At 41.3% G+C, this 26,876-nt stretch overlaps 1 protein-coding gene across 2 annotated transcripts in view; it reads left to right on the forward strand.

The window, feature by feature from the left end:
* Positions 1-26,876, forward strand: part of rgs12b (regulator of G protein signaling 12b) — a 55,936-nt gene that overhangs the window by 23,909 nt on the left and 5,151 nt on the right. For both annotated transcript variants that reach the window (XM_079264305.1, XM_079264304.1), the window contains exons 6-10: positions 9,900-9,921; positions 24,152-24,321; positions 24,490-24,582; positions 24,668-24,811; positions 26,530-26,712. In XM_079264305.1, the coding sequence (XP_079120431.1) occupies positions 9,900-9,921; positions 24,152-24,321; positions 24,490-24,582; positions 24,668-24,811; positions 26,530-26,712 (612 nt within the window). The remainder of the gene's footprint in view (positions 1-9,899; positions 9,922-24,151; positions 24,322-24,489; positions 24,583-24,667; positions 24,812-26,529; positions 26,713-26,876) is intronic.

Genomic DNA, 26,876 nt, shown 5'->3' on the forward strand with positions numbered 1-26,876 from the left:
TATGATACAGAGACGTGGAAGGTTAACATTAACTTTAGGAACAATATGGCACAGCATTTGGAGTGCTCTGGTCTCAAATGATGCTTGTTGTGCTGAAGAGAAGACAAAAAAAATGTCCTCATCAGCACCACTAGAACTGAGAACATTTTTTACACAGTGATATAACTAGTAATAAACACAGGTCAATTTTTTCAGAAGCACTTGATTCTTCTTTGTTTTTAATCTTTTGTTGCCACCATCTGGATTCCTTTTTCCAGAACTGCTTTCTTATTGTACACTGGAGCTGGAGTTGCTTCATAATAAATATAATGAAGCAGAGTATGACGTGCACAGGTTGTCACTCATTCACAAGGCAAACACAGAGACCAATAGCTATGCAGACTGACTTTATATTTTCATTTGGTGAAGCAGCAGAGCTAACCACTTCGCCACCTTTCATCTCAAGCTAACCATGAAGCTTTTCCACTGATTGGACTGTTTGAAGCAATGCTGCTGAGTTTTACAGTGACGCCCCCCCCCAAATAACAATGGATAATTTAGTATTTATTTTGCATCCTTTCTCTACCCTGAACTCTCTCCACCCAATAAAAGCCAGTCTGACATTGACTCTTTTCTTATTTCTTTTTCTCTTTCCTTTCCTCCGTTCCTCTGTTAGCATCCTCTCGGGTTTCTTTGCTGATTCTGCCATAGTGTGTGTTCGAAATGAGTGTGTGTTCCCCACCTCGTCACAGTCCAGCCACAAAGCCCAGCTCAGAGAGTACAGATGGGTAGAAGTACTGACAAAAAGATAAAGAGATAGCAGACAGCATATGCAAGGGTGGAAAAGTACCTGTAAGTATCTTTACTTTGCTTAAACTCTACTTTATAACAAGTAAAAGTACCCATCTAAAACTCTACTCAAGTTAAAAGTACTAAATTTAAAGTTTGCTTTGAGTAAAAGTTACCTGGTTACTTTCTATTACCTGATGTCAATGAAAGTCCAATCCAACACTGTTTTTAATAAACTTTAGAATAGTTCATCAGTGAGATTTCCACCCGCACAAACCCGTGCATGCACACGCGTCTTCCTTTCAGCAGGCGTTGGACGTGACTGAAGTAGATCCGCAGCAGAGATCCGTGACATTCGGTATAAAGCCGGTTCAGGCTGATGGGTTTTCCCTGCAATTCGTTCTTTACTCCGTAACGGAGAGGTTTCCAGTGTAGCGAAGTAAAAATACTGTGATCAAAATGTACTTGAGTAAAAGTAAAATGACCCATTAAAAAACTATTTAAAACTATTACAAATTACTCACAAAAACTACTCCATTACTGTAACATGAGTAAAAGTAATTAGTTACTTTTCAACTGAGTACGTAGTCCCAGCCACACACTGAATTCTACCCATCTTAGTTTATCTGCAGACAAACTACCGCAAACAAAAACACACACATGCTTCTTGCACAGAGGAGGCTTTGAGCTGAAGACCATCCGCTGGACTCCCAGCAGGTTTCAGAGCCACTGTCATTTCATCGTGGTTGAGTTATCACAGCCAGCGGAGACACTGTACGAGAAGGGTTTTGGAAGGTGTAATATTATTATTATTTTGTAGCAAAACAGGAAATTAGGGGGGGGAAGTCGGTGTAGACTTAAGGTCATGTGCACACATTCAAATGCAGTCTTTGTGCATGTGCTGAAGTTTTCCACTGTGTCCTGTGAAGTGTCTTTGTTTGCTTCTGGTGACCTTTTTAACAAACCTCAATTCATTTCCATGAAACCCTTATATGGTCTCTTCCCCTCCTTGTTGCCCGTAGTGACACAAGTGAGATGATTTAAGTTTCCTGATGAGCTCAAACCTGCAGCAGGTAGCTGAACATGAGAGGAGCGAAGCCCAACTAACTGGGATCATCTAACTGGGATCATCTAACTGGGATCATCTCACTGGGATCATCTAACTGGGATCATCTCGCTGGGATCATCTAACTGGGATCATCTAACTGGGATCATCTCGCTGGGATCATCTAACTGGGATCATCTAACTGGGATCATCTCACTGGGATCATCTAACTGGGATCATCTCGCTGGGATCATCTCACTGGGATCATCTCACTGGGATCATCTAACTGGGATCATCTCACTGGGATCATCTAACTGGGATCATCTCGCTGGGATCATCTAACTGGGATCATCTAACTGGGATCATCTCACTGGGATCATCTAACTGGGATCATCTCACTGGGATCATCTCACTGGGATCATCTCGCTGGGATCATCTCACTGGGATCATCTCACTGGGATCATCTAACTGGGATCATCTCGCTGGGATCATCTAACTGGGATCATCTCACTGGGATCATCTCGCTGGGATCATCTCACTGGGATCATCTAACTGGGATCATCTCACTGGGATCATCTCACTGGGATCATCTCACTGGGATCATCTCGCTGGGATCATCTCACTGGGATCATCTCACTGGGATCATCTCACTGGGATCATCTCGCTGGGATCATCTCACTGGGATCATCTAACTGGGATCATCTCGCTGGGATCATCTAACTGGGATCATCTCACTGGGATCATCTCACTGGGATCATCTCACTGGGATCATCTAACTGGGATCATCTAACTGGGATCATCTCACTGGGATCATCTCACTGGGATCATCTAACTGGGATCATCTCACTGGGATCATCTCGCTGGGATCATCTCGCTGGGATCATCTAACTGGGATCATCTCGCTGGGATCATCTCGCTGGGATCATCTCACTGGGATCATCTCACTGGGATCATCTAACTGGGATCATCTCGCTGGGATCATCTAACTGGGATCATCTAACTGGGATCATCTCGCTGGGATCATCTAACTGGGATCATCTCGCTGGGATCATCTAACTGGGATCATCTCGCTGGGATCATCTCGCTGGGATCATCTCACTGGGATTTTGAAGAGGGAAGAGTTGCAGGAGGGCGGAGAGGTGAGGGCTGTGCTGCAGCTTGATTGGCAGACTGACCTTTGTTCCCTCCCCTTCTTGGTAACTGCTGCCTGATGGGGGCGTGTCACTATGGAAACAGGGATATGTGTGAGTGTGTCGGTGCGTTTGCCTGCGAGAGAATGGAACTTCCTCGTCAGCCTGTCAGCTGAGTGTGTGTGGAGGAGTGTGTATAGAGTGTAGTAAGATGACATATCAGTGAGGTACGCTTACTTAATACAACTTCAGAGAAAAGTTTAAGCTGGATCTGAGTGGAGTTTTGTGTGTGTGTGTGTGTGTGTGTGTGTGTGTGTGTGTGTGCCTCAGACATACTGAGACATGGTTCCATGTCTGCATGACTTTCCTGCTTTAGTAAGCTCCTGAAGAAGCTCCATCTGTGTCAGCACACACATGCATGAGTGTGTTTGTGCCTCAGAGATGTAGATTAAGCAGCCAGAAGGTTTCCTCCTCTTTGGAAGGAGAGCAGGATGAGCCTGAGGAAGAGGCTCTCCTTCAAGCGAGTCTGGAACTTCAATACAGTGAGTAGTAAACACACACACATAAAACACACATGTAATATGTGGTATTCATAGAGAGAAAATGTTTTATGTATTCATTTCTAGACAGGAGAAGAGAAACTCGCCTACTGCTGGACTGAAACGTTAAAACAAACAAACAGTAGTAACTCACCTGATCCACTTCTAACTGTGAGGCTGTCGCTTATTTTTAGCCGGACTTTAGTTTGTATCTTGTAGAGTTAAAGAGAAAGTCAGAAAAAGGACTGAAGTGTCAGAAAAGCAGAAGTGAGAATAGAAGTTAACGCTTGCTGTTGGTTGCTCTGCTCACTGGAAGGAAGAACGGCAGGGACAGATGGACAGAAGCCGTCTTTTGCTCTCAGAAAGAGTGAAATGGGATTCCTTTGCTTCATACCTTTGAAGAGGGAAACAAAGGGGATGGGGAGATGGAGAGAGACCAAGTAATCCGTTTGGGGCTGTGGGAAAAGACGAATGCAGAAGGTTTGTCTGTTTTCAAGAGAGAAGGGATGTTGTGTTTTTGGTAAAGTGAGACAGAAAGAAAGAAACACTAACAGGACTCTTAAGTCAGCTCCAGGCTGTTTTTCTTCCTCTCAAAGCCAGATGTATTTTATACCAGAGCAGGAGAGGAAGAGGGATGGAGGTGCAGAAAAGGCAGAGGAATGAGGAATATGAAGACACGTCTTCTTTTTCTTGCCTCTGGTTTGGACATTTTACCTCAGATGTTCTCCTTGTGTGTATATATCTTTGTTTGTGGGAAAGAAGTGGGAAAAGAAAGCTTTAATACAAAGTAGAAGTGGGATGAGTCATTCAGATTGAGTGTTTAGGTGCAGCGAGTCCATCAGATGCCTTTGCTTTTCGTCTAGTTTGCAACTTTGTGACAGTGGCCGTGTTTCAGGCAACAAGCCAAGTAAAACACACATTTATCAGCAGCTCAGTCTCTAATTCACATCTCCTGTGTGGCTGTTTTGTAGGGGAGAAAACATTATCTGCTTTCCTCCCTGTCAGTCGGGGTTAATATTGATTCTTTTCAGGATTCATCCCAGATCTCTGCAGAGATTTTCACATCAACGCTGTTTTTATCATTTATTTGGGAAAACTGTTGAACCTTTTGTTCCCCAGAAAGTTCTAAGATGTTCAACATAGTGTTGCTGCATGTCGTGTATAGCAACCTCACACATACACACATCTAATTTGACTTTTTAGTGGTGAGAATGAAATCAGGGTTTCCATCTCTTGGTTTCCTCTGAGTTGAGCCACGCTAATGCTAAGCGGTTCAGTCCTGGCAGGACAGCTCCAGCCCGCTCAATGGCAGCCACTATTCACCTCATATTCAAAAGTAAACACACAAGCACACACACACGCACACTCAGCCTGTTGGTCCAACAGCTTCCTCGTCAGCTGGAAGTGTGTGTTTCTTTGTGTGCTTGCGTGCATGTAGTTGTGAATTTTGACTCACCTTTTAAGGTTAATGTGTGTGCGTGCGTTGGCCATTTGTTCCGTTAAAGGTGTGGTCTACCCCTGGTGATACGAGTGTTTACAGGTGTGTTGATATTTCACCTTATTTCACTCCTCTCTCACTTTGTGTCATTCCTTTCCAGTGGTGGCTGTTAGTGAGGTGATGTTGCCAGGAATAGGTTCCTGTGGTACAAACAGTGTTGTCTTTGTGTGTACCTGCATAAGTTATCCTTAGTTTTTCCAACTGATAGACCTTTTTGTTCGTACTGCTAAGTGTTGGAGCCCGCTCTCTGTCTCATCCCACAAAGGAGACGTGCCTTTTTTCCACAACCACCTAAACACATGCACATATACAGGGCATCCTCTGGAAAACTTGAGATTGTTTAGAGACTTTTATGGCTTCAAAGTATTAATATTATGATAACTGTCAGATTAACGGTTGTAAATTGTAGCCTGTGTTTGGTCATACCTCGGACCCGACATACAGGCTTCATAACTGATGACGTAAGCACCTCCTTCCTCCCTGATCACAGCTAATAAAGAACTGGGACCTGTACACATGTTGACCAACCACTCCCCACACACACAGATTCAACATCAACAGGTCAGGCATGCAGCTGAAAGGTATCATTATAGCTGAAAACAAGAGGATACATGAGAACAAACACGCTTCAACTTGCATACACAGAAATGGCATTTTAAGTTGCACATAATCCAGCTGGTGACTGACTGATTACATGTGAAAGTAAAGCAGATTATTCTGTCATTTTACAGAAGCTGATAATGAGGTTTGGGTAAAATAAAAAAAAGTCCCTGGATGTTTGATTCTGACACGGGTGCATTTCCAGAGAGTGTTGTTCTGCCATGTGATTCAGTCATCTTATCTTCTGTTTAAGTAGGTGTCACAGCAATGTGAGCTCACTGTGTGACTCTGGAGGGCACGCGGCACACTGCAGCACTATTCAGTACTCAAGACTTAGAAATCCATTTCTCACACTGTCTGTATGATCAATTAATGAATGAATGAATAATTACTTAAGACTTTTATTATAGAAATGATAATCCTTTCATTGTTTTAGTTGTCTGATACATCTATCTATCTATCTATCTATCTATCTATATATATATCTATATATATCTATATATATATATATATATATATATATATATATATATATATATATATATATATATATATATATATATCTATATATATATATACATATATATATACATATATATGCAGTTTTTCAACCAAGTCCTCTGCAGATGAGTTTTCTGTTGATTTTGATCACTGAATACGTTGTGATGAATGGCACATAAAAGCTGGCATTTGACCACCGTTTGGCTGTGACTTTGTGGAAAATCTGTTCTATAAGTGACACTGGATTTTAAATAAGTTAGAAACTAATCTGGAGCACATTTATAAATGATAGTTTTTTGGGAGACGTATGTAACATTGTCTTTTTGTCGGGCAAGATGCTTTCCGAGCTGTATGCATCGCTGTGGAAACCATTTTATAGGAAGAGGAATTTGGGGAGGGAATGTCTGGAAAACCCCAGTTATTCTCTTTGGGCTCTCAGGAATGACCAGGACCTGCCAAGAGAGAAGGGAAACACCACTGGAATGATTAAGGGAGAGAAAGAGAGAGTGAGAAGGGAAAGAAAGCAAAGATGTGGGAATGAGAGACAGATGGAATTGGGGAAAGAACAGAAAAAGGAAGAAGAGAGTAAAGAGGAATTAAGGGAAGAAAATAGAGCAGAGGGGACGTGGGGCCTCAACCAGGAGCCGAACCTTTCTACCACATTGTACGTCTGGAAATGATCACAGTAAAAATGAATGTGGATAAGAGCTTAACACACACATGCCTAGAAAAGGATAAGAATGCACCCTGCTGGACGTAGAGACATCTTAAACACATGGAGGCCTTCATCCTGTAGACTAACTTATATAGAAACACTTTCTGCCCGACTGTTGTGCTGCAGTTATCTGCAGTGACACATCACTGCTCTTTCACCCACTGGTGCCAACCCCCACTCGTCCAGGGACACTTGGGAAGCGGGGCTATGATACTATCACAGAAATCCACCAATAACAGAGAAGAAGAAATAAGACAAGATGGGGCTATGTGTCATCAGTTCAGGAAAGAAGCTTGTGGATTGTAAAACGGGAAACAAAACGGGGCCGTTTTAAGATTTAGTCACATGGAGACCAGATTTCAAAGGTGATTTAGGTGAATCTACTAAAACATTCTTATTGTTTGTATGTTTCGTCCGTAGTCTTGTGACATACTGGTGACCTGTCCTGGGTGTACCCAATGATTGCTGAGATGGACTCCAGCTTCCTGCGATCCTAAATCAGACTAAGGGGTTAACAAAATGGATGGATGGATGTTTCGTCCACATGGAACTGGTATTTTGAGAGCCTGAAAACAGAATTTTTTAAACTCACTTGAGAAAGAAAATGTTGTAGGTAATCCTGTCAGGGCTGCAAGTGGACCGCAATACTCCCACAGAAATACGTCAAAAACTGAGAGGAAGACGTGAAGCAGCATACACAGATGCAAAGCACCGGAAACAACAGAGTAGAAGAAGAAAAATGGACACACAATTCACACACAGTTCTCCGGCTCTCTGGCTCCATTCTGGAGTTTCAGACCTTTGTGCTTCCTAATGTATTGGCTGGCATTCCCATCAGTTTAACCAGAACCAAAGCAGACAGAATTACTCCATAAAGAGCTTGAGAATTGGTTCTGGAAGTTGATGACTGACAAGTCAGGTTTTGGTAACAATTAGACAAAACATGGACAGTTTTAAACAGATTTCATTAGACTTTATTGGCATGAACTTTCATGGTTCCAGCACAGTTGAAATTAAGGCCTGGTTGTTGTTTCTTACAGTATAAATGAAATTTACAGTGCACTTCCCAGCTGTGGAAACCGACATGAGAAGCTGTTGTTTGTCAGTTTCAATTTGATTCATGTTCAATCCACAAGCATCAGGGCTGGGCTACATGACCAAAATCTCACATCCTGACATGACTCAGTTTATCTCCTCATAACAACATGCATAACAATATCATTTTTTTTCCCAATTAGTCATCATCGGTTTTTGTCCGATGGGCTTCACAACAACATTATTTATGTCCTTCCACACTATGGCCGTGTGGCGTTCCACAGCTGCAAAAGCCTGTTTCAGCGTTGGCGTCTGGAGTTTAATATGAGCTCACTCGCCACAACTCCACGCTGCTTTTGCTCGTTGACTCTCTGTAGTCTTTGCCCTGATTCTTGCACAGGTGATAAAATAAGTTAGTTGTGTTGGAGTCCATTGTTGGGACGGGGAGCTGGCATATTTTACTGCACTTACAGCCATAATTTAAAATTTTTGCATTTGTTGGCGCTGTGTGATTCTCTCAAATCCTAGTTTACAAACAAAAACTGACGCCTGAGAGATACCTGGTGTACATTTACACTGCAGAAAAGTTTGGGTTGGTCAGATACCCTACCTACTTCACTGCGGGCACATTTACGCTGGAAGATACTTAACAACTGTTTGCTTTAACAAGAAACTTACCACCATCAAAGTGCACAGCTGAGGGGTCCCAACGGCTTTCAGTGCTCTTGTTTGATGGCCGAAACACATTTAGCTTGGCCTTCGGGGTCAGCAGGCGGTCTGGAAAGTAAAATCTCATCATTAGTTTGCCAATTGGTGCGTCCAACGGCACAGCATGAATGTTTTATTTTTGTTTTTGGACATATAAAGCCATCTGTAGCGGCCGAGCCGGAAGCAGAACGCCTGCTTGGTTCCTATTTTTGCTGCCCAGGAATGTCATCAACATGCAAATGTTTGGTGAAAGCTGAGAAGAGTCTACAGGATTCATGCAGCACCTATGGATTTCTTCTGAGTAATGACGAGGTCATTAAAACTTGTCAAAATGGAGGTTCATCGCTGCGGCAGAAGGAAATGATGTTTGAAAGGGGCTCCAGATTACCCATGCTGCTCAGTGCTTTCATCCAGAGGCTTGTAATAGTTTGGTATTTTCTGTTATTTTCCTTTCATTGTTGTCTTCTTCTTCTCATAATCTTATTGGCAGATAACCCTGTTATTGGCTGCTGCTCCGCGTCTTTCTGACTTTCCTTCTGTCTCTAACTTTTTTCTTCCTTTATTCACCCCGTCTCCTATCATTTACTTTAGCCTGAGTCACACAGGGTTTCATTGTTCCAGAGTTAGCTACATTTCTGATGTCTGTGTTGAATGATCTCATCCCAGCTCAGCACGTCTGGGATAAAAATCATTGCCCTGTGTGTGTGTGTGTGTGTGTGTGTGTGTGTGTGTGTGTGTGTGTGTGTCTTGTTCCTGTTGTCTGGTTTGAGTTTGTGTTTTGTGCTTTGACTTTAGTAAGAAGCCAGTTTTGTGCCTGAATGTTTGTGAAGCTTGAGTGAAGACGAGACCCGTGGTAGTTTGTTCCCCTCTTTCTGTAATTGGTGACTTTTCGGTTTCCATGTGTTTCCTTCTAAGAAATATGTTGTTTTTCTTTCTGTGTATTTGAGATTTTCTTGTGATTTTGCGCTGTGTGTGTAAATAGAATGAGATTGGAACTGCAGTGTGAGATAAACAAGTAAACATCACAGTTCTCTGTGAAATTGGGGGCAGGTCTGTTTCCTCACATTTTCAGGCATAGATTTGCTTTAAGCCCCACCTCAGTGAGGAAGCTTCCTTGTAGAGCAAGCACAGCCAGTTCACCGAGGAGTCCACCCACACAGAAGACAATGACTGTGGGCGCCGACCTGTTGAGATATGGCAGTGAGCATGGTAAAAGGGCCAGACCTAAGAACGGTCTGTCTGTGTCTCCGTGTGGCTAAGAGCAAGCCCAGACAGCTGCCTGCGGCCTTTATAGACTGAATGTGTGTCATCACAGAGAGAGAGAAAATCTTAATCCATGTCTCTCTGTTTTTTCTTACAGTCTGCTGCGGTCTCTGATGGAGGTGAGTAGAAATGTCTTTATAACATCAACACTGTGATTATCATCAATACCTTTTTTTCTCTTCAGTTTGTGAACTTCATGTAAGATGAGTTCCCTCCATGTTTGGCCTATTTAATATCCTCATTTATACTTCACAGTTTCTAGTATCTTCAGAAATGGACAGCGCACAGTTAGGCTGGTTGAACCAGCTCAGCAACCTGCGCCTGTTGTTCTGCAATTTGCAAGCTGCAACATTAAGTACTGGCTTTATGTGCATATTAACTATAATGTGTTGATAAATGCTTGGCCCTTTTTCTTTTCTCTTTCTCTACATCTTTAAAATGTTTTTGTGAAACAGCCCTTTGGGAATGAGCTGGGATTTAGATGAAAAGTGCAAAAAAAAGGGCCTGTTGCTATTTATGTATATTTTTGAGTACTTTTGTTTCAGTGTTTTGTCTTGAGGTGGTCTGAACAACAGATCTTCTCATGGTGTTTTTAGCACCTCAGTTTCCTGGATGAGTACTGGGTGAGAAACAAGACAAAAGGCTCTGTAAGCGTTGTTGTAGAAATGTACAGTCAATGCAAATATAGCAGCGTTTATGCCCATTTTTTCACACTGTAGCTCTCCTGCAGAGATTTTTTTTGTGATTTTAAGTGAAAGTTTGGCTGGTTGCCTGTGCAATGTAGTGGCTTTTGTGATTAACACCCCTGGAACCACAGACAGGGCACATTTTTAACCCTTATATACTCTAAATATATGCATTCAGACTTGAAACTGGCTTCATACTCTGTTATTTTCTTCACACATTATTCACAATGAGTGAATCTGTCTTCTGCACTGTCTACACATTGCAGGTTGACGCATTTTTTGCTTGATTTGTTTTGTTTTGCACTTTTTCACGCCACAGATGCATTGTGCAACCTGCAAGTTTTTTGGATGGCCTTGAAATGTGCTCATTTAACAGCAGCTTGCAGAGCTCCAGGATGAAATCCTGCTAGGGAATATTTGTGTCTGTGTGCTGCAGTACACAACCCATGCATTCACAGCGGCCACGACCAGTACTTTCTAGTATTTTATCGAACACAGCCATCTTCTTGTTCTGGTTCGGGTGTAGTACTCCTCTGTAACCTTTGGTAAAAATAACATGCCATCCAACTGATTCCTCCTTCATCCTGTTAAGATTCCTCCTCACCCGCTCCTCCCTCCTATTCTGTCACCCAGGTCTTGTATAGTTTTGTAAAAATGCCCCTCTTAATGGTTTTAGGTATAAAATACAAATACTACTAATAACACTTTTTAACAACATATCCAGTGTGTTACACAAGTTTGTATGGTTGCATTTTTGAGAAAAGTTAATGATGTAATAATTAACAAACAAGTATCGTGTTAAGGATATGGTCACGTTGCCAAGCTGAGGTGACTCTTTTCTGCTCAGTTTTTTCCTCCCTTCAGTCGCCGATCGTTGCCATGATAAACCAGCAGCACTGTAACTGCTCTGCTAGCAGTATGGTGGTGTAAAAAAGTGTTTGCCCAATTCCAGATTTCTTAGTTTGTTTAGTGTGTTTGTCATTGTTATCATGCTTATCTACATGGCCCTGGTTGTGATGTTGAAACATCACATGTTTGAAAATCTGAGTTCCGTGTCTGGAGCCACTGATTCCTGCCGCGCCTCTTCTCAGTCAAGAAATCCCTTAAATAGGACCTTCCTGACAAAATGTAGTAGACTAAGGCATTGTCCACCCCATCCATCCTCACATATCCTCATAACCCCGTTGTTAAGCACATTCATCAACATATCCAACCTGCAGTAGCGCCTCTAATCCTATCCAATCAGAATAACCATATCATGTTGCTTCCACAAAACCTGAAACATCCCTCTAACGTGACATGGTTAGGTGGCGGGAAATAACTGTTCTCATCGCCGTTGATCGTTTATGTGGAGTGTTATGTAACACAAAGCGCCTGGACAACAGATAACATAGTTTTGAGGACGTCCATGCTGTTGTAAACGAAGGTCGCACATGTGACGTCTTAGTATTTTCTGTCGCAGACGGTGACGTTTCAAAACCTAAAACTCTGGTTATATATGTCCACATGCAGATGTGAAAACAGAGGGTTCGCAAGTCTTCATTCAAAGGTTTTTAAAAGAATCGTATTTAATTGCATAAATCTGCGTTTTGTCTTTTGTGTAGCTGACAGGCCAAATCGGAGAGAAAAATGTCTTGGTTTTGTGAGATACCCTGACAGACAGCCAGACATCATGCTGCCATCCAGAGAAAATCAGGAACAAATGAGGAACAAAGAGATTTATCAGGCTGAACTGTTGGAACCATGGTGGAACAGTGGTGAACCTTCCCAGGAATGGTCGCCTGACTAAAGTTACAGCTCATTCCAAACACTTGAAAATGAAAAGAACTGTGGGCCTTAGCTCGAGGGTCCGAGACAAAAACAAATGCTGAGCAAGATGAACATAAATGTCCCACGTTTTCCACAAAACATATCAATGATCCCCAAGACTTTTGGGAAAATACTTTGTTCAGACAAAAGTTACAGTTTTTGTCCAATTAAATCCAGCATCACGGTGTAATAAAATAAGGAGGTGGTGAACTGTGTGTGGGCTGTTTGTTGCGTCAGAGCCTGAAAAACCTGCTGTAAGACAGGAATTTCACTGTCTTCCTGAAGGAGACTGTTCGGCAGGGATCCTCATTCCTGGTCCTCAAGCTGCTGTCCCTGCAGGTTTTCCAAGTGTCCCTGCAGGAACACACCTGCCTCAGACAAGCTCTGCACATGTCTACAAAATACACACTAATGTCAATCAGTGTGCTAGTTTTTACATGATCTTTTTAAAAACTGAAATATGTTTAGCATATTTTCTTCCACGTTCTCCCTCAGTATTAAACAAAAATGACTTTAAGCTGGATTCGCGTGCGGTACAGCTGGTGTAGCAAACACCAGTGACACTAAATTAACACTAAATTGCATGATAATGCCATCATGTTGCAGTTTTTCTTCTGTTTGCCGCAAAATCTCAATGAGAAGCTCCAGAAATCTGGAATCACGTATCACATAATCGCAAACTGGCCAACCACAAGGACGTACTGCTAATCGCCATGCTGCGAGGTCAGGAAGAGATCCACGCAGAGCATATGGGGATGACGCCATTATCACCTTTACGCAGACACCACACTGGTGTAAACCCAGTTAGATTCTCAAAATTCTCCAGTTTTTCCAGAAAATTTCCATTTAAATCTGGCTTCCCTTCTCTGTGTTACTTTATGAACCTGGCCTGTATTAAAATGCCGATCTTCTGATGGTCTGCTCTCCTTCTTTCTTTTACGTGATGGTTTGATCTTAGTCTTTCCTCATGATTGGCTGCAGGATATGCCATTTAAAGAAAGTCCGGCTTTTCTCATTTACTAAGAAGAATCAGCTCGGGTTGTCAGCAAGTGATGCATCTCCAGATGCTAGACACTTGTAGTTCTGTCTGAAGACATCAAATCTGAACTCTGATCTGGGACTGTGATGTAAATAAAAATATGACTTAGCTTAAGTCATGACAGTGAGCAGCCCTGTTGTTAAGTTAGCTTATTTAAAGGAAATGCTGCGTTTTAACGGTAGGAGTTACACGTTTTTCTTCCTGTGACAAGGAAAGATGGCTGCCGTGAAAAAGGTTTACTGCACCAGTCTCAAAATTCTTCCTCTGCTTTGATGTCTGAGAAGAGTCAAAACAACAGCGGGTGGTGCGCGGCACAGCCAACATGTGTGGTTGAGCGGGGTCTGCAGGCTTCATTAGCCTCCGTAGTAGCCTTCCTTTAACAAGCACCTCATCAATACTGTAGGTTATACGCATATCAGCTTGAGGTGTGTGTGTGTGCTTTAGTGTTTTCAGTTCCCCCTTTCCTCACCTCTGAATTATTCATCATCTTTAGGCCTGTGTGTGCTTGTATCACTTACCCAGCTGGAGGCTCACACAGGAGTGTGAATGTGCATGCAGGTGCGTGCGCATGCTGTGACCTGACTCTCTCTCTGGTTTCTCAGGTTGTCATCCAGGTTGCTCGCCACCTCTCTCTCTACTAATACCTTCCATTTTTTAATCCTCCTCCCCGTGATGTCAGCTGTGTGTGCACGTATGTGCCCTTTATTGGACCGTCTGTTCGGCCCGGTGCGCTTGTGAGGAGGCCTGACAGGGTGATTATGGATGGGGGGGCTTGGTTACCCCTTAGGATTCGTTACCTGCCTCGTTGGCATCACACAGGCTCCTACCAGCTCTACCCAGGTGAGGAGACATCTGGAGCTTTGAATGATTACTTTCCAACTTTTAGATTTTCCCCACAAAGAAGCGAGGAATTTGTTGACTTCGATGTGGAAATCTGAAATTGATTTATTTTAGTGACTGAAGCTTAAGAGAAAGGGTGATCACAAGACACTGATGGTTTGTTAAATGATTATTTATAAGTCACAGATGTGGAAGAGATGCACTTTATCTGTCTGAAAATCTGGTTAGGCAGCTGTTAAAGTCGCTGGACCGACTGGTGTGGTGATTGAATTATCTGCTTTATTTTCTCAAATTTAAGTCACTAGCAGTTTTTTATTACAAGAAAGGAGCCGATTCAAGTTGCTTTTTAAAAAATGATACACATTTGGCTGCTGCAGAGAATCTAAAATAGAATTGTTGCTGTTTTGTTTATTATTTAAAATGGGTTTCAGCACCAAATCTTTATGATTTTAAATCCAAATTTTGAAATTTGATTAATTATTTAGGAGCCAAAGTTAAGAATGAAAATATTCAATTATACTCACATTGTTTCTCATAGAGTCACACATTTATACATCCTACAACTGAACCTTGCAGACCATACTTCCTGTGTGGTTTGTTTGCTTGGAGTTGTGAAATATTTCTATTGAGAAGTGATTGTGATGAAACCACATTGGAAACCAGAGGAACAAAACCAACCTGAGAAGAAGTGTTCTGCTTTCCTTGTTGTTTATTACCTGGCATTTGTTTTTCTGAATATTTCCCCGGGTCTTTGATATGCTAGTTATGTGCTGGGATAGGTCCCAGCTTTGTGACGCTGAACAGGGTCCATGGTTTAGACAATGTATTCATAATGTCTGACAGATTATCATTAATGTGAAGCAGAAGCTTTGGGAGTAGCTTCTTTTGCTTCTGAACTTATGAATGAGTCCAGTAGTTTGGCAGTACTGCTTATCCTGAATGAGAAAACTGTCTTTTGTCTGTGGTTTCTCAGTAATACAGGCCATGAAATCTTACATGTTTAGAAGGATGTCAGCTGGACTTGGTTGTTGACAGTGTTTCACCTCTCATCAGATGTGACTGACTGGACTTAGAAACTGTTTCCCAGAAGAATAAAGCAACCAAACCTGAGCTCACCGATGGTAAACATGCATCTTAGTGCAGTGAGGAGTTTACATAATAGAAACTATTCAGCTTAGTGTTATTTGAACTGCAGCGATTGTAAAGTCATCTCATGGCACTGTGCCTGTTTACATCAACGACCTCACCTGTTGCTTCGCTGGAGGATGGACATCGATTTTCACCATGAGTTCCATAAGAAATGAATGGAGAAGGAGTGGTGCCGCATCCCGTGTGTCGATCCCATAAAGCTTGTTCCATCCTCCACGAGAAGCGAGAACTTTTTTCTCCAGAAGAAAATGCCGTCATTTTGCTCTCGCGGACACGTTTGAAGACAGTTCTCGACACATCGGGCCGGCAGAACTTTTTTCTTGCTGGGCTCCGAGAAGTATCATGTGATTGGTCGGACATGTGAGGTGGAGATGTGTTTCTCGTGGCGTATGGAACAAGCTTAAGGGTGTATTCACACCAGAATTTCTGACTCGAATCTGAGACAGTTTCCTGGGAGAATCTGCTCCATTCGCACAAACCAAAGAAACAGTCTTGGTTCACCTATAGACGCAATCCACAGTCGACACCTGAGAGTTTTTTACCAAATAAAGGAAGCAGACTGCAGAGTAAAGTGATTTGTGGGTTCAGTGCATTGCATTGTGGGCAAACACAACCAAAGTACGCACACGTGTGGGACCATAGGTGGGTGTGACCAGGAGAAATGTCAGATGTGCAAGAAGTAGAACGTTCTGGTAGAAATCTGATCAACCAAAGACAACTAGGATCTGATGCGGCTCTTTGCTTTGCTGTAATGTAGTCGACTGAAGTTGTCCTGTTTTCTTCTTCGTTGTTTGTCACGTGTTCTCCTTCAGCAGGCGTTGGTGCAGCACCACCTCTGGCAGGGATTTCACGTTTTGGCACCGTTTGGTGGCTGTAGTTGCAGACTCTCTCAGACAGCCACTCGTCACCATGTCTGTAATTGTTGAACTATAAGATTTATTACAAAGTTTTAAGCCTGATCTTAACGGTAGAGAGGGAGTCCACCTCCAGAACCCAAACTGGGAGCCTTTTCCATGAGAGACGACCTGATAGCCAAACGTTCTGACTCTACAAACTGCAAGTAAACATTCAGTCAAAAGATCCGGTGTTGAATACAGCTTAATTGTTCTGTTGGGAAAATATGAAACTATGAGGTCTTTAATATATGATGGAGCTCGGGAATGGTACGAGAAGAAGAATTTTAATACTAACTTGGATTTAACAGGAAGCCATAGAGGAGAAGCTGAAACAGGATAAATCCAGTTTCTGAACCTGGCTTTCATCAGAACCTTCACTGCTGCATTTTGGACTGGCTGAAGGCTTTTCAAGGAATATTTAGCGCAGCCCAATAATACGACATGGCATTACAAAAATCTTAAAGTAAGAAAGCATGGAGGAGTTTTCCTGATCACTCAGACAGGATTTCCCTTGTTCTAGTAGTATTAAGTAGAGGAAAGAAAGCGGTCCTAGAAACCTGTTTTTATTTTAAAACCAACAGGTAAATCCCAGGGAGAAAAATCCACAAGGTTTCTCGCTGTCATACGAGAGTTTAACATTTATATTGCTAAACAAATTCATCCTCAGTTTTTCAGGTAAAAATCTCAGTCTTGTCTGAATTTAAAGGGCAAATTTCCGACTCATCCAGGTTGTGATGTGTTTTATAGGAATGGGGCAAAATAATTTGATGATCGTTAAGAATTTAATCAATGACATTATTTTTTAATCGATACTAACGCATCTTTTAAATGGTGTTGACGTTGTATTCAAGCACAGATTTTCCAGTGTAACCACTGAATGAATCTCATTTTACTGCCACAACAGTTGTTCATCTTGTATCTAAATGAGGCTTTTCTACTTTCTCAACATTATAATATAGTCTACCAAATTTTAATATAAAAATATTAACGCATGACCTAAAATCAATCGTTAAAGCTCCAAATTAACACAATATGTTGAATAAATCTTTGTAATCTGACCAACTGATGGTGTTCATCAGGCTACATAGGTTAGTGTTAGTAAAGGTAGTTATTAAATGATGGAATGAAATAATTCCATGCTATCTAATATCATTAGTTATGTTCTCTAATATTGATGCCTAAATGAAGACTAAACCATTTCATTAGCTAGCAGGACAGCACAAGGAAACATGGGATGGAGGCGCAGTGATACATTTACAGTAGATAGAAGTATCATGGACACGATTATGGACAATAATCTGAGAAGGATGTTTCAGAGAAAAATGAAAGAGATCATCAATATTAGACTTAATGTATAAAAGAAACTTTCCCTAAACAGTGGAGGTGTCCTCAGGTGTCTTCAGGCCAAAAAGTAAATGTTTAAACAAAGGAAGCGAGCACTTTAACAGCGCGTTTTTTTTCCAAGGAGTTTTAGGATCATTTCAGCTCGAGGTGTTTTGAATTTCTACTGAAATCAAAGGTAGAGGCGGGACTACGCTCATTTAAGTCCACTGAAGTGTGAAGTATCACTCCTCCGTAGTGTGTTGGGGTGGCACTAGGAAGCGCACCTCAGCTGTATTAAAGCTGGGGTAGGTAATGTTGGGGAGTTAGCAAGATTTGAAAGTGGTGCCCGGTCTTGGCTCCTCCCCCTGTCTTGGCCCCTCCCCCTGCCTGGGCTCCTCCCCCTGACTTGGCTCCTCCTCCTCTGGTTTTGCTCCTTGCGTGATCTAAGCCTTTTTCATTCAGCGGAGGTTTGTGCTCTCCGAGTGCTTTTCTAGTTCGCAGCTTTTTCCACCAAAGATTTTCTCTTTCTCGGCTGTTTAGTGGGAGGAGACAAATAAACCGAGCCGGGTCGGGGAAATCCTTCCTGCATTTTCTCAGCCATGTTTGGCCTTCAAGTTTCTTCTTCACTACTTTGTATTTTCATCCTAACACGCTGTTTATATGCAGGGTGTGGCTATCAGGTATGCGCTGCGGGAGGGGAGTCGGGAGAAGAAATGAACAAAATACAAGAAATGAACAACTTCCATTCGGCCCGAACGTTTTGATTGGTCAGAGTTTTTACAGATTTACAGTAAACTGAGGGGTCGAACTATATTTCTTATTGTTCATGATTACGGAATGTATAGACTGCTATCAGGACGAGGAACCACTTCACACAGAGTAAAGTAATATGTCTCTGAGCAATATTACCAGCTTTAACTCTGTATGTTTACGTTACATATATCTAAGAGTGGTTTTATTTCTATCTTAGAAAATAACCGTTTTAAAACAATAAGAGATTCATGTTTTAATGGTCTGATTTACTGCTCTTGTATCACTGCTGCTACCTCTAACTTTGCATTTCCACAAAGGACAAAGCAGATAAATGTGAGCTTATTTCAGCTGCATTCAAAGTTAATGTAGTATAATTCTACTGCTGAAGGTGTTTTCATTTGTAATTTACAAAAGAAGAATTAGAGATGACTGTTTAGTTGTTGTATTTGCTGTTGTGATCATCAGAGCAGCGCATGTGATGCGTCTCAGCCGATGAAGCAGACATGATTGGCTGGGTTTGAATATCGTGTTTACAAACAGAAACAACTATTTTTCTGCTGCACAACATGGACCTGAATTTCTCATAGGTGCGGTGGAAATTAAATTTTAGATACCAGACAGAGTGGTAAAAAAAAACACAGGCAATACTTCACTAGTCAGATGTGTTCAAAGCTGCTTGTGCAGCTCTGATGGTGAAGATCTAAAAGATGCTATCTCCGTTCAGACTCTAGTCCTGCAGTGAAATTAGAGAAGACTGAGGAAGAAACTTTAGTTCCTGGAAAAAGATCCTGTGATCAAAACACAGATTATCACTGATGGTGGCTAAAAGCACTGTTAAGTTGATCTTTGTTTATATTTCAACCTCATAAACATGAAGGGGAGCTGTAGACTGTGAGAAAAATTTCCTTCCTTTCCTGCCTTCCTCCTGCCTTCTCCCAATGAAGGGAGATCATCGTAGATATACGACAAATATTTTAGGAATGACTGATTTTTTTAAAATTATATATATATGTATACATATACACATGTATATATATATATATATATATATGTATAGGAGACACAAAGTGGATGAGTGACACACATGTGTGACTTTAATGACACACAAAGGGTGAATGCCTCAACATCAACTCCCCTTCATTAAATCAGACCTACAAATGAAAAGTAAAGCCTTTTTTTTTTTTTAAACCAAACCAACTTTAAAACAACCGCAGCTGAAACTGCGTGCTGCACTTTCTGTGAAGGCGAAACCTTAAAATCCAAGGAAATAAGTCCAGCTGCTTCTTATTGGGTCATTCAGGAATGTCACTGATAACATTAAACGGAAGAAGTCCACAAGCAGAGTTCCAGTGAAATTATCCATTGATAGTCCAGTTTCCAGGTGTTAAATTAGCTGTGGGCGGGATGCTGGTCTTTATTTCCAGCATTTGCGTCGTCCTGGGCACCTGACCGGTGATGTTCTCCCTCCGGCTGTTCTTGTAATTTGTTTTATCTCAACTTAGCTACTTTTTTTTAGTTTTACCAGGCCTGAAGCTGAATTGTAGTTATTCTCAGCTTCTCTCTGTGCCTCTGTCTGTGTCTCCTGATCAGAGCTTAACATTAGAAGCATGGAGGCGTTGTGGTCTAATGGTGGGAAAAAAGCAATTCATAGATGTATCAAGACTCTCCTCAGAATAAAAAAAGCATTGATTGATTCATAAAACTCCTCAGCTGGAATGTAAAAACAATCTTTCGTAAGAAGGGGTATTTTTAGCTGAGGACACACAAATAAAATTTGCAGAAAGCACAATTTATTGAAATCCTAGTCATGGTACAAGAGATTTGTTTAATGTTTCCTTTTATTGGTTCTCCACCGAACTGTTGATTATGGAGCTTTCTCATTAGGATTTCTTTTTTCCCTCTTTTTCATATGATAAAGTGAATTTTTACAAGACAAAACACAACGAGCTACTCTAACATGAGACAATTGTTTTGTTTTGTTCAGTCATTATTGTGCAGCACTTTGAGCAACCTACATTGTCAGACACAAGCTTTACACAGAAACTTGACCTTGAACCAAACAAGCAAGCAAGAGGCAGGTGTGTAAGTATACATGCTAAATGAAAGAGAAAATAAAATGCAGCAAAAAGGAAAAAAGTGAAAGAATGGCGACAATAATGACAAGAAAAACAACAAGGAAAGCTCTTGGAGCGCAAGAAAACGCCAAGCAGCTCATTTCCACCCATATTGTGTGTGATCCTTCTAAAAATTCATGTCTCCACATGTGATCCTTCCAGATCTCTCCCAAAAGACCCGTCTCAGAAATAAAATCACAAAATCTGCAGCAACAGACAGATAGATAAACCTGGGTAAAAACAACCTCCCTGGCAGAGGTGATAATGTAAGCAATGACAACAGTTATTTAAATGTTTACAGTGGTTAGATGTAGCTGCAGGGGAGGAGCGGGGCTGCAATCACAATGACACTAATGATGAAAACAACAGGTATAGTAACAAAAAACAAACAAATGAAAAAAGTAAAGAAATCTAATGAAGTCAGACTCAAGTCGTTGCAATGACGACGTTGAAGTCCTGTGTTCCGAGATGGATCAGAGAGACATTTTCCTGCAAACTTCGGCTGTGTGGAGTCGATCCCAACAAAAACAATCATTTACCAGTGTTTGGTACAACACCGCTACTGTTCAGCTGAGAGAAATACTTACAAACATCATGAAAATAGCCATGAAGACAATAGGCAACACATCAGTGGTCGGACAGGCACATGGGATTCTCTAATACTACTACCACTTACAACTACTAATACTACTTACTACTACTGCTACTTACTACTACTACCACTTACAACTACTAATACTACTTACTACTACTGCTACTTACTACTACTACCACTTACAACTACTAATACTACTTACTACTACTGCTACTTACTACCTACCACTTACAACTACTAATACTACTTACTACTACTGCTACTTACTACTACCACTTACAACTACTAATACTACTTACTACTACTGCTACTTACTACTACCACTTACAACTACTAATACTACTTACTACTACTGCTACTTACTACTACTACCACTTACAACTACTAATACTACTTACTACTACTGCTACTTACTACTACTACCACTTACAACTACTAATACTACTTACTACTACTGCTACTTACTACCTACCACTTACAACTACTAATACTACTTACTACTACTGCTACTTACTACCTACCACTTACAACTACTAATACTACTTACTACTACTGCTACTTACTACCTACCACTTACAACTACTAATACTACTTACTACTACTGCTACTTACTACCTACCACTTACAACTACTAATACTACTTACTACTACTGCTACTTACTACTACTACCACTTACAACTACTAATACTACTTACTACTACTGCTACTTACTACTACTACCACTTACAACTACTAATACTACTTACTACTACTGCTACTTACTACTACTACCACTTACAACTACTAATACTACTTACTACTACTGCTACTTACTACTACTACCACTTACAACTACTAATACTACTTACTACTACTGCTACTTACTACTACTACCACTTACAACTACTAATACTACTTACTACTACTGCTACTTACTACCTACCACTTACAACTACTAATACTACTTACTACTACTGCTACTTACTACTACTACCACTTACAACTACTAATACTACTTACTACTACTGCTACTTACTACTACTACCACTTACAACTACTAATACTACTTACTACTACTGCTACTACCACTTACAACTACTAATACTACTTACTACTACTGCTACTTACTACTACTACCACTTACAACTACTAATACTACTTACTACTACTGCTACTTACTACTACTACCACTTACAACTACTAATACTACTTACTACTACTGCTACTTACTACCTACCACTTACAACTACTAATACTACTTACTACTACTGCTACTTACTACTACTACCACTTACAACTACTAATACTACTTACTACTACTGCTACTTACTACTACTACCACTTACAACTACTAATACTACTTACTACTACTGCTACTTACTACCTACCACTTACAACTACTAATACTACTTACTACTACTGCTACTTACTACTACTACCACTTACAACTACTAATACTACTTACTACTACTGCTACTTACTACTACTACCACTTACAACTACTAATACTACTTACTACTACTGCTACTTACTACTACTACCACTTACAACTACTAATACTACTTACTGCTACTGCTACTTACTACTACTGCTACTTACTACTACTACCACCACTTACAACTACTAATACTACTTACTACTACTGCTACTTACTACTACTACCACTTACAACTACTAATACTACTTACTACTACTGCTACTTACTACCTACCACTTACAACTACTAATACTACTTACTACTACTGCTACTTACTACTACTACCACTTACAACTACTAATACTACTTACTACTACTGCTACTTACTACCTACCACTTACAACTACTAATACTACTTACTACTACTGCTACTTACTACCTACCACTTACAACTACTAATACTACTTACTACTACTGCTACTTACTACCTACCACTTACAACTACTAATACTACTTACTACTACTGCTACTTACTACCTACCACTTACAACTACTAATACTACTTACTACTACTGCTACTTACTACTACTACCACTTACAACTACTAATACTACTTACTACTACTGCTACTTACTACCTACCACTTACAACTACTAATACTACTTACTACTACTGCTACTTACTACCTACCACTTACAACTACTAATACTACTTACTACTACTGCTACTTACTACCTACCACTTACAACTACTAATACTACTTACTACTACTGCTACTTACTACCTACCACTTACAACTACTAATACTACTTACTACTACTGCTACTTACTACCTACCACTTACAACTACTAATACTACTTACTACTACTGCTACTTACTACTACTACCACTTACAACTACTAATACTACTTACTACCTACCACTTACAACTACTAATACTACTTACTACTACTGCTACTTACTACTACTACTACTACTAATAATAATACTGCTACTAATATTAATAATAATAATATATATTTTAGGACACCTTTTAGGAAACCCAAGGACACTTTACCATTCAAATCATCAAATCCAAATAAATAGATATAAAAAGCAGATTAAAGCCATGTAAGTGGATTAAAATGGAGTAAAATAAAAAGCAGCTGAAATCCAAAGTTTAAACTGATAAATTGAAGAAAGGTGAGAGTTTGTAGGCAAGTTTGAACAGGTGAGTTTTAAAGGGAGGAAGGGAGTCGACATTATGGCAGTCAGGAGGAGGAGAATTTCAGAGCGGTAAAAAGCCTTTAGTGCTTGGATCCTGATTTCTTTGTGCCTGTAAACACATGAACGGTATTATATTTTGTTGTGGCCTTGTGATGGACTGGCTATGTGTCCAGGATGTTCCCTGCCCCTCGCCCAGTGACTGCTGGGATAGACTCCAGCCTCCCTGCGGCCCATACCTGAACTTAGCGGAGAAGAAAATGGATGGATGGATGGTTATTTGTTGCATCTTGTGCACGCTGAGAAAGATCTGAAAAGTTTATTGCGGCAAAGAAACACACATTGTGGGGGGGAAGGTGGTCACACTGGACTGAACTGTTGCTTTTTCATGGGCATGGGACACACTGGTCCATTGTACTGGTAAATTTGGCCATAGTTAGGTTTAATGATGAGTATGCGGTTGTGTATACTCTGACACCCCAGCTCTTCCTGCTGCAACTGTTTCATGTGTGCATTGTGTGTGTGTGTGTGTGTGTGTGAGCAGAGCTGAACAGTGTGGAGCTGCAGGGCTGCAGCAGTGACAACAGTCTGAACAGCAATGCCAGTCTGCCCAGTGTCCAGAGTCACCGGCGCCACACTGAACGGAGGGTGGCTAGCTGGGCCGTCAGCTTTGAGAGGCTGCTGCAAGACCCTGTTGGAGTCCGATACTTCTCGGTACTTTAAAACTTTCACTGCTACTTTATTCTAGCCTTAATTATGCTTTTTTGCAGGTTTTTTTTGTATAGATTTTGCCTTTTTTTCCACTGGGTTGTGATTTTGTGTGTAATTTTCTTCTCGTTAAATAATGCAGCGTATGTCACTGATCCACATGTTTCGCTACAGGAGTTTCTAAAGAAAGAGTTCAGTGAGGAGAATATCCTCTTCTGGCAAGCCTGTGAGTTCTTCAGCCATGTTCCAGAGAATGACAACAAACAGGTAACTCACAAAGCTAAAGACATCATTTGGCTTTACTACTTTATGTAGCAATCGGCTCTGTTTTACTTATTTCTTTTGTCTTCAGCTCTCGCAGCGTGCCAGGGAAATCTACAACAGCTTCCTGTCCAGTAAAGCCACAACGCCAGTCAACATCGACAGCCAGGCTCAGCTTGCTGATGACATCCTCAATGCACCAAAGCCAGACATGTTTAAAGAGCAGCAACTGCAGGTAGAAAACACCAAGAACTGCGTTCCTTCTGCCTTCTGCTGCAGAGGCTGAACCCTGCTTGTCACCGGGAAGTGAAAGGAGGCTCTCCCTGAAGGACAAATTTATTGTTACTCATAAAACAGAATCACAACAAACCCCTATTGAAACTGTCCTCGGAACTACAGAGCCGAATGCTCATGCAGCATAAGGTCAGCCATTCATTGTTGCTCGCTGTCTAGCAACATGGATGTGAATGGCTTCTTAGATGCTGATGTTGGGCGGGGGGGGGGGGGGGGGGGGGGGCAAAGTAGCTGAAAAGCTTTATTGATCTCAGCCTCTAAACTCAGATGTTCAGACTCAGATAAGAGTCACAAGGCTAGAAGGGTATCCTCACCATCGCCTTCTATATTTTTACACATCAAACACCCACTCATATCACGGCAAAGTCTAAAAGTAGCTTTTCCAGGGTACCCCTGGGGTCATGAAGATCCCGTGGCACTGCTGATGGAAGATTTACACACATATGCCAAATCAAACATGCAATTTGGACGCATTTCCGCCTCGCGGCTCTCAGACACGTCACTGTCACATGAGGCTGGAGAATCACACATGTTGAGAGGATCTATTGCAGTTACGTAGCGTTTATTCGTTGTTTTTCTTTTATCTCAAGTTACTTTTTAGCCTTAATGAGGTTTGCTGATGACTCAGCTGTAAAATACGAGTCGTGAAACATCTATGCAGATAGATCAGGTTCAGATATCTGGTGAGAGCGAAACAGCAAAAGGAAGGAAGGAGATGTCTTCTCTAAATCACTAGAGCTGGACAGATGTTGGCGACACAGGCTTGGTTATTCAGGGGCCATGAATGTGGTGAGAGAAGTTATGAACAGCTTCTGGGATGCAAATCAGAGTAAGACGCTCCTCTGACTCGGTAGTTGACAGAATTTCGACACAAATCCTGTCGGTCTGTAGAGCGGCTGCTGCTGCATGACGACCAAGGTTCTTGTGAGGGTTAGAGACGGGGGCAGATCCTGTGACGGAGCCCGATCCTCAGTAAACTACATGTACTTTTACATAAGCTTCCAAAAGTGTCCAAATACTCCAGAGTGTGGCTAGATTTATGCGTTTTTATCTCTCTCTAGTAACTCTGGGATGTTGGGAAAATGTAGAGTTTTCTGCTCTGACATGCTGCAGGTGTGTTTGCTGAGGGGGCTTGCTAGCAGATCCCAGACCAGCTCCTATGAGTACAATGTGGGCTTGATCCTGATCCTGATCTCAGATGTTTCCAGTGAAAGGTGTTTTCAGGCTTCCAGGTGAAAAGTGGTGATCACGGAGCAGGAGGCAGGTGGTGGCAGCGGTCTGCTGGTTTCATCTGCTTTCCTCTGTCGGACTCTTTCCAGGATTTTTATACACATGTTAGGTTGTCGTGTAGCTTGCTGAAAACATGCTTGTTCTTTTGAAGTGAAATTCAGTTTGTGTCTCTTTGGCTCTGCTGCACCATCAACCAGTTACTTATTAGATTATTTTCCAGTAGGTTTGTTTCCACTTTCATGGAGAGCAGTTGCTGATTTTCATCTTCGTATTTCCTTTGTTGCTTTGCCTTCCATCCATAGACTCTTTAATCTTTACTTGTGCATATTTATTTTAATATAAAATATTTTGTCATAAAATATACAAATGTTCTACTTTTCACATTTTCTCTTTCATACTGGTCATACTGGTTTCTCTTCTACCTGTCAGATCTTCAACCTGATGAAGTTCGACAGCTACACGCGGTTCCTCAAGTCGTTGCTTTATCAGGAGTGTATGCTGGCAGAGGTGGAGGGAAGGCCGTTGCCTGACCCGTATCACATCCCCAGCAGCCCCACCTCCAAACACAGCACCACCGGTTCCGACCGCTCCAACCTCTCCACACCCAAGAAGGTAATCCAGCACAAAGCCATCACCTGTAGAGCAAAGACATGTTTATGGTCCTTCCTGGGAAAAACAGTCTGGCTTTTGTGTGTCTTGTCGGCTTTGTTTCATTTTCAGGGGTTTTGTTCACAACTTCCTGTCTTCACATCTTTATTTATTAATAATTTATTCAT

Source organism: Telmatherina bonti (assembly GCF_933228915.1).
Source record: "Telmatherina bonti genome assembly, chromosome: 3".
NCBI classification, from domain to species: Eukaryota; Metazoa; Chordata; class Actinopteri; order Atheriniformes; family Telmatherinidae; genus Telmatherina; species Telmatherina bonti.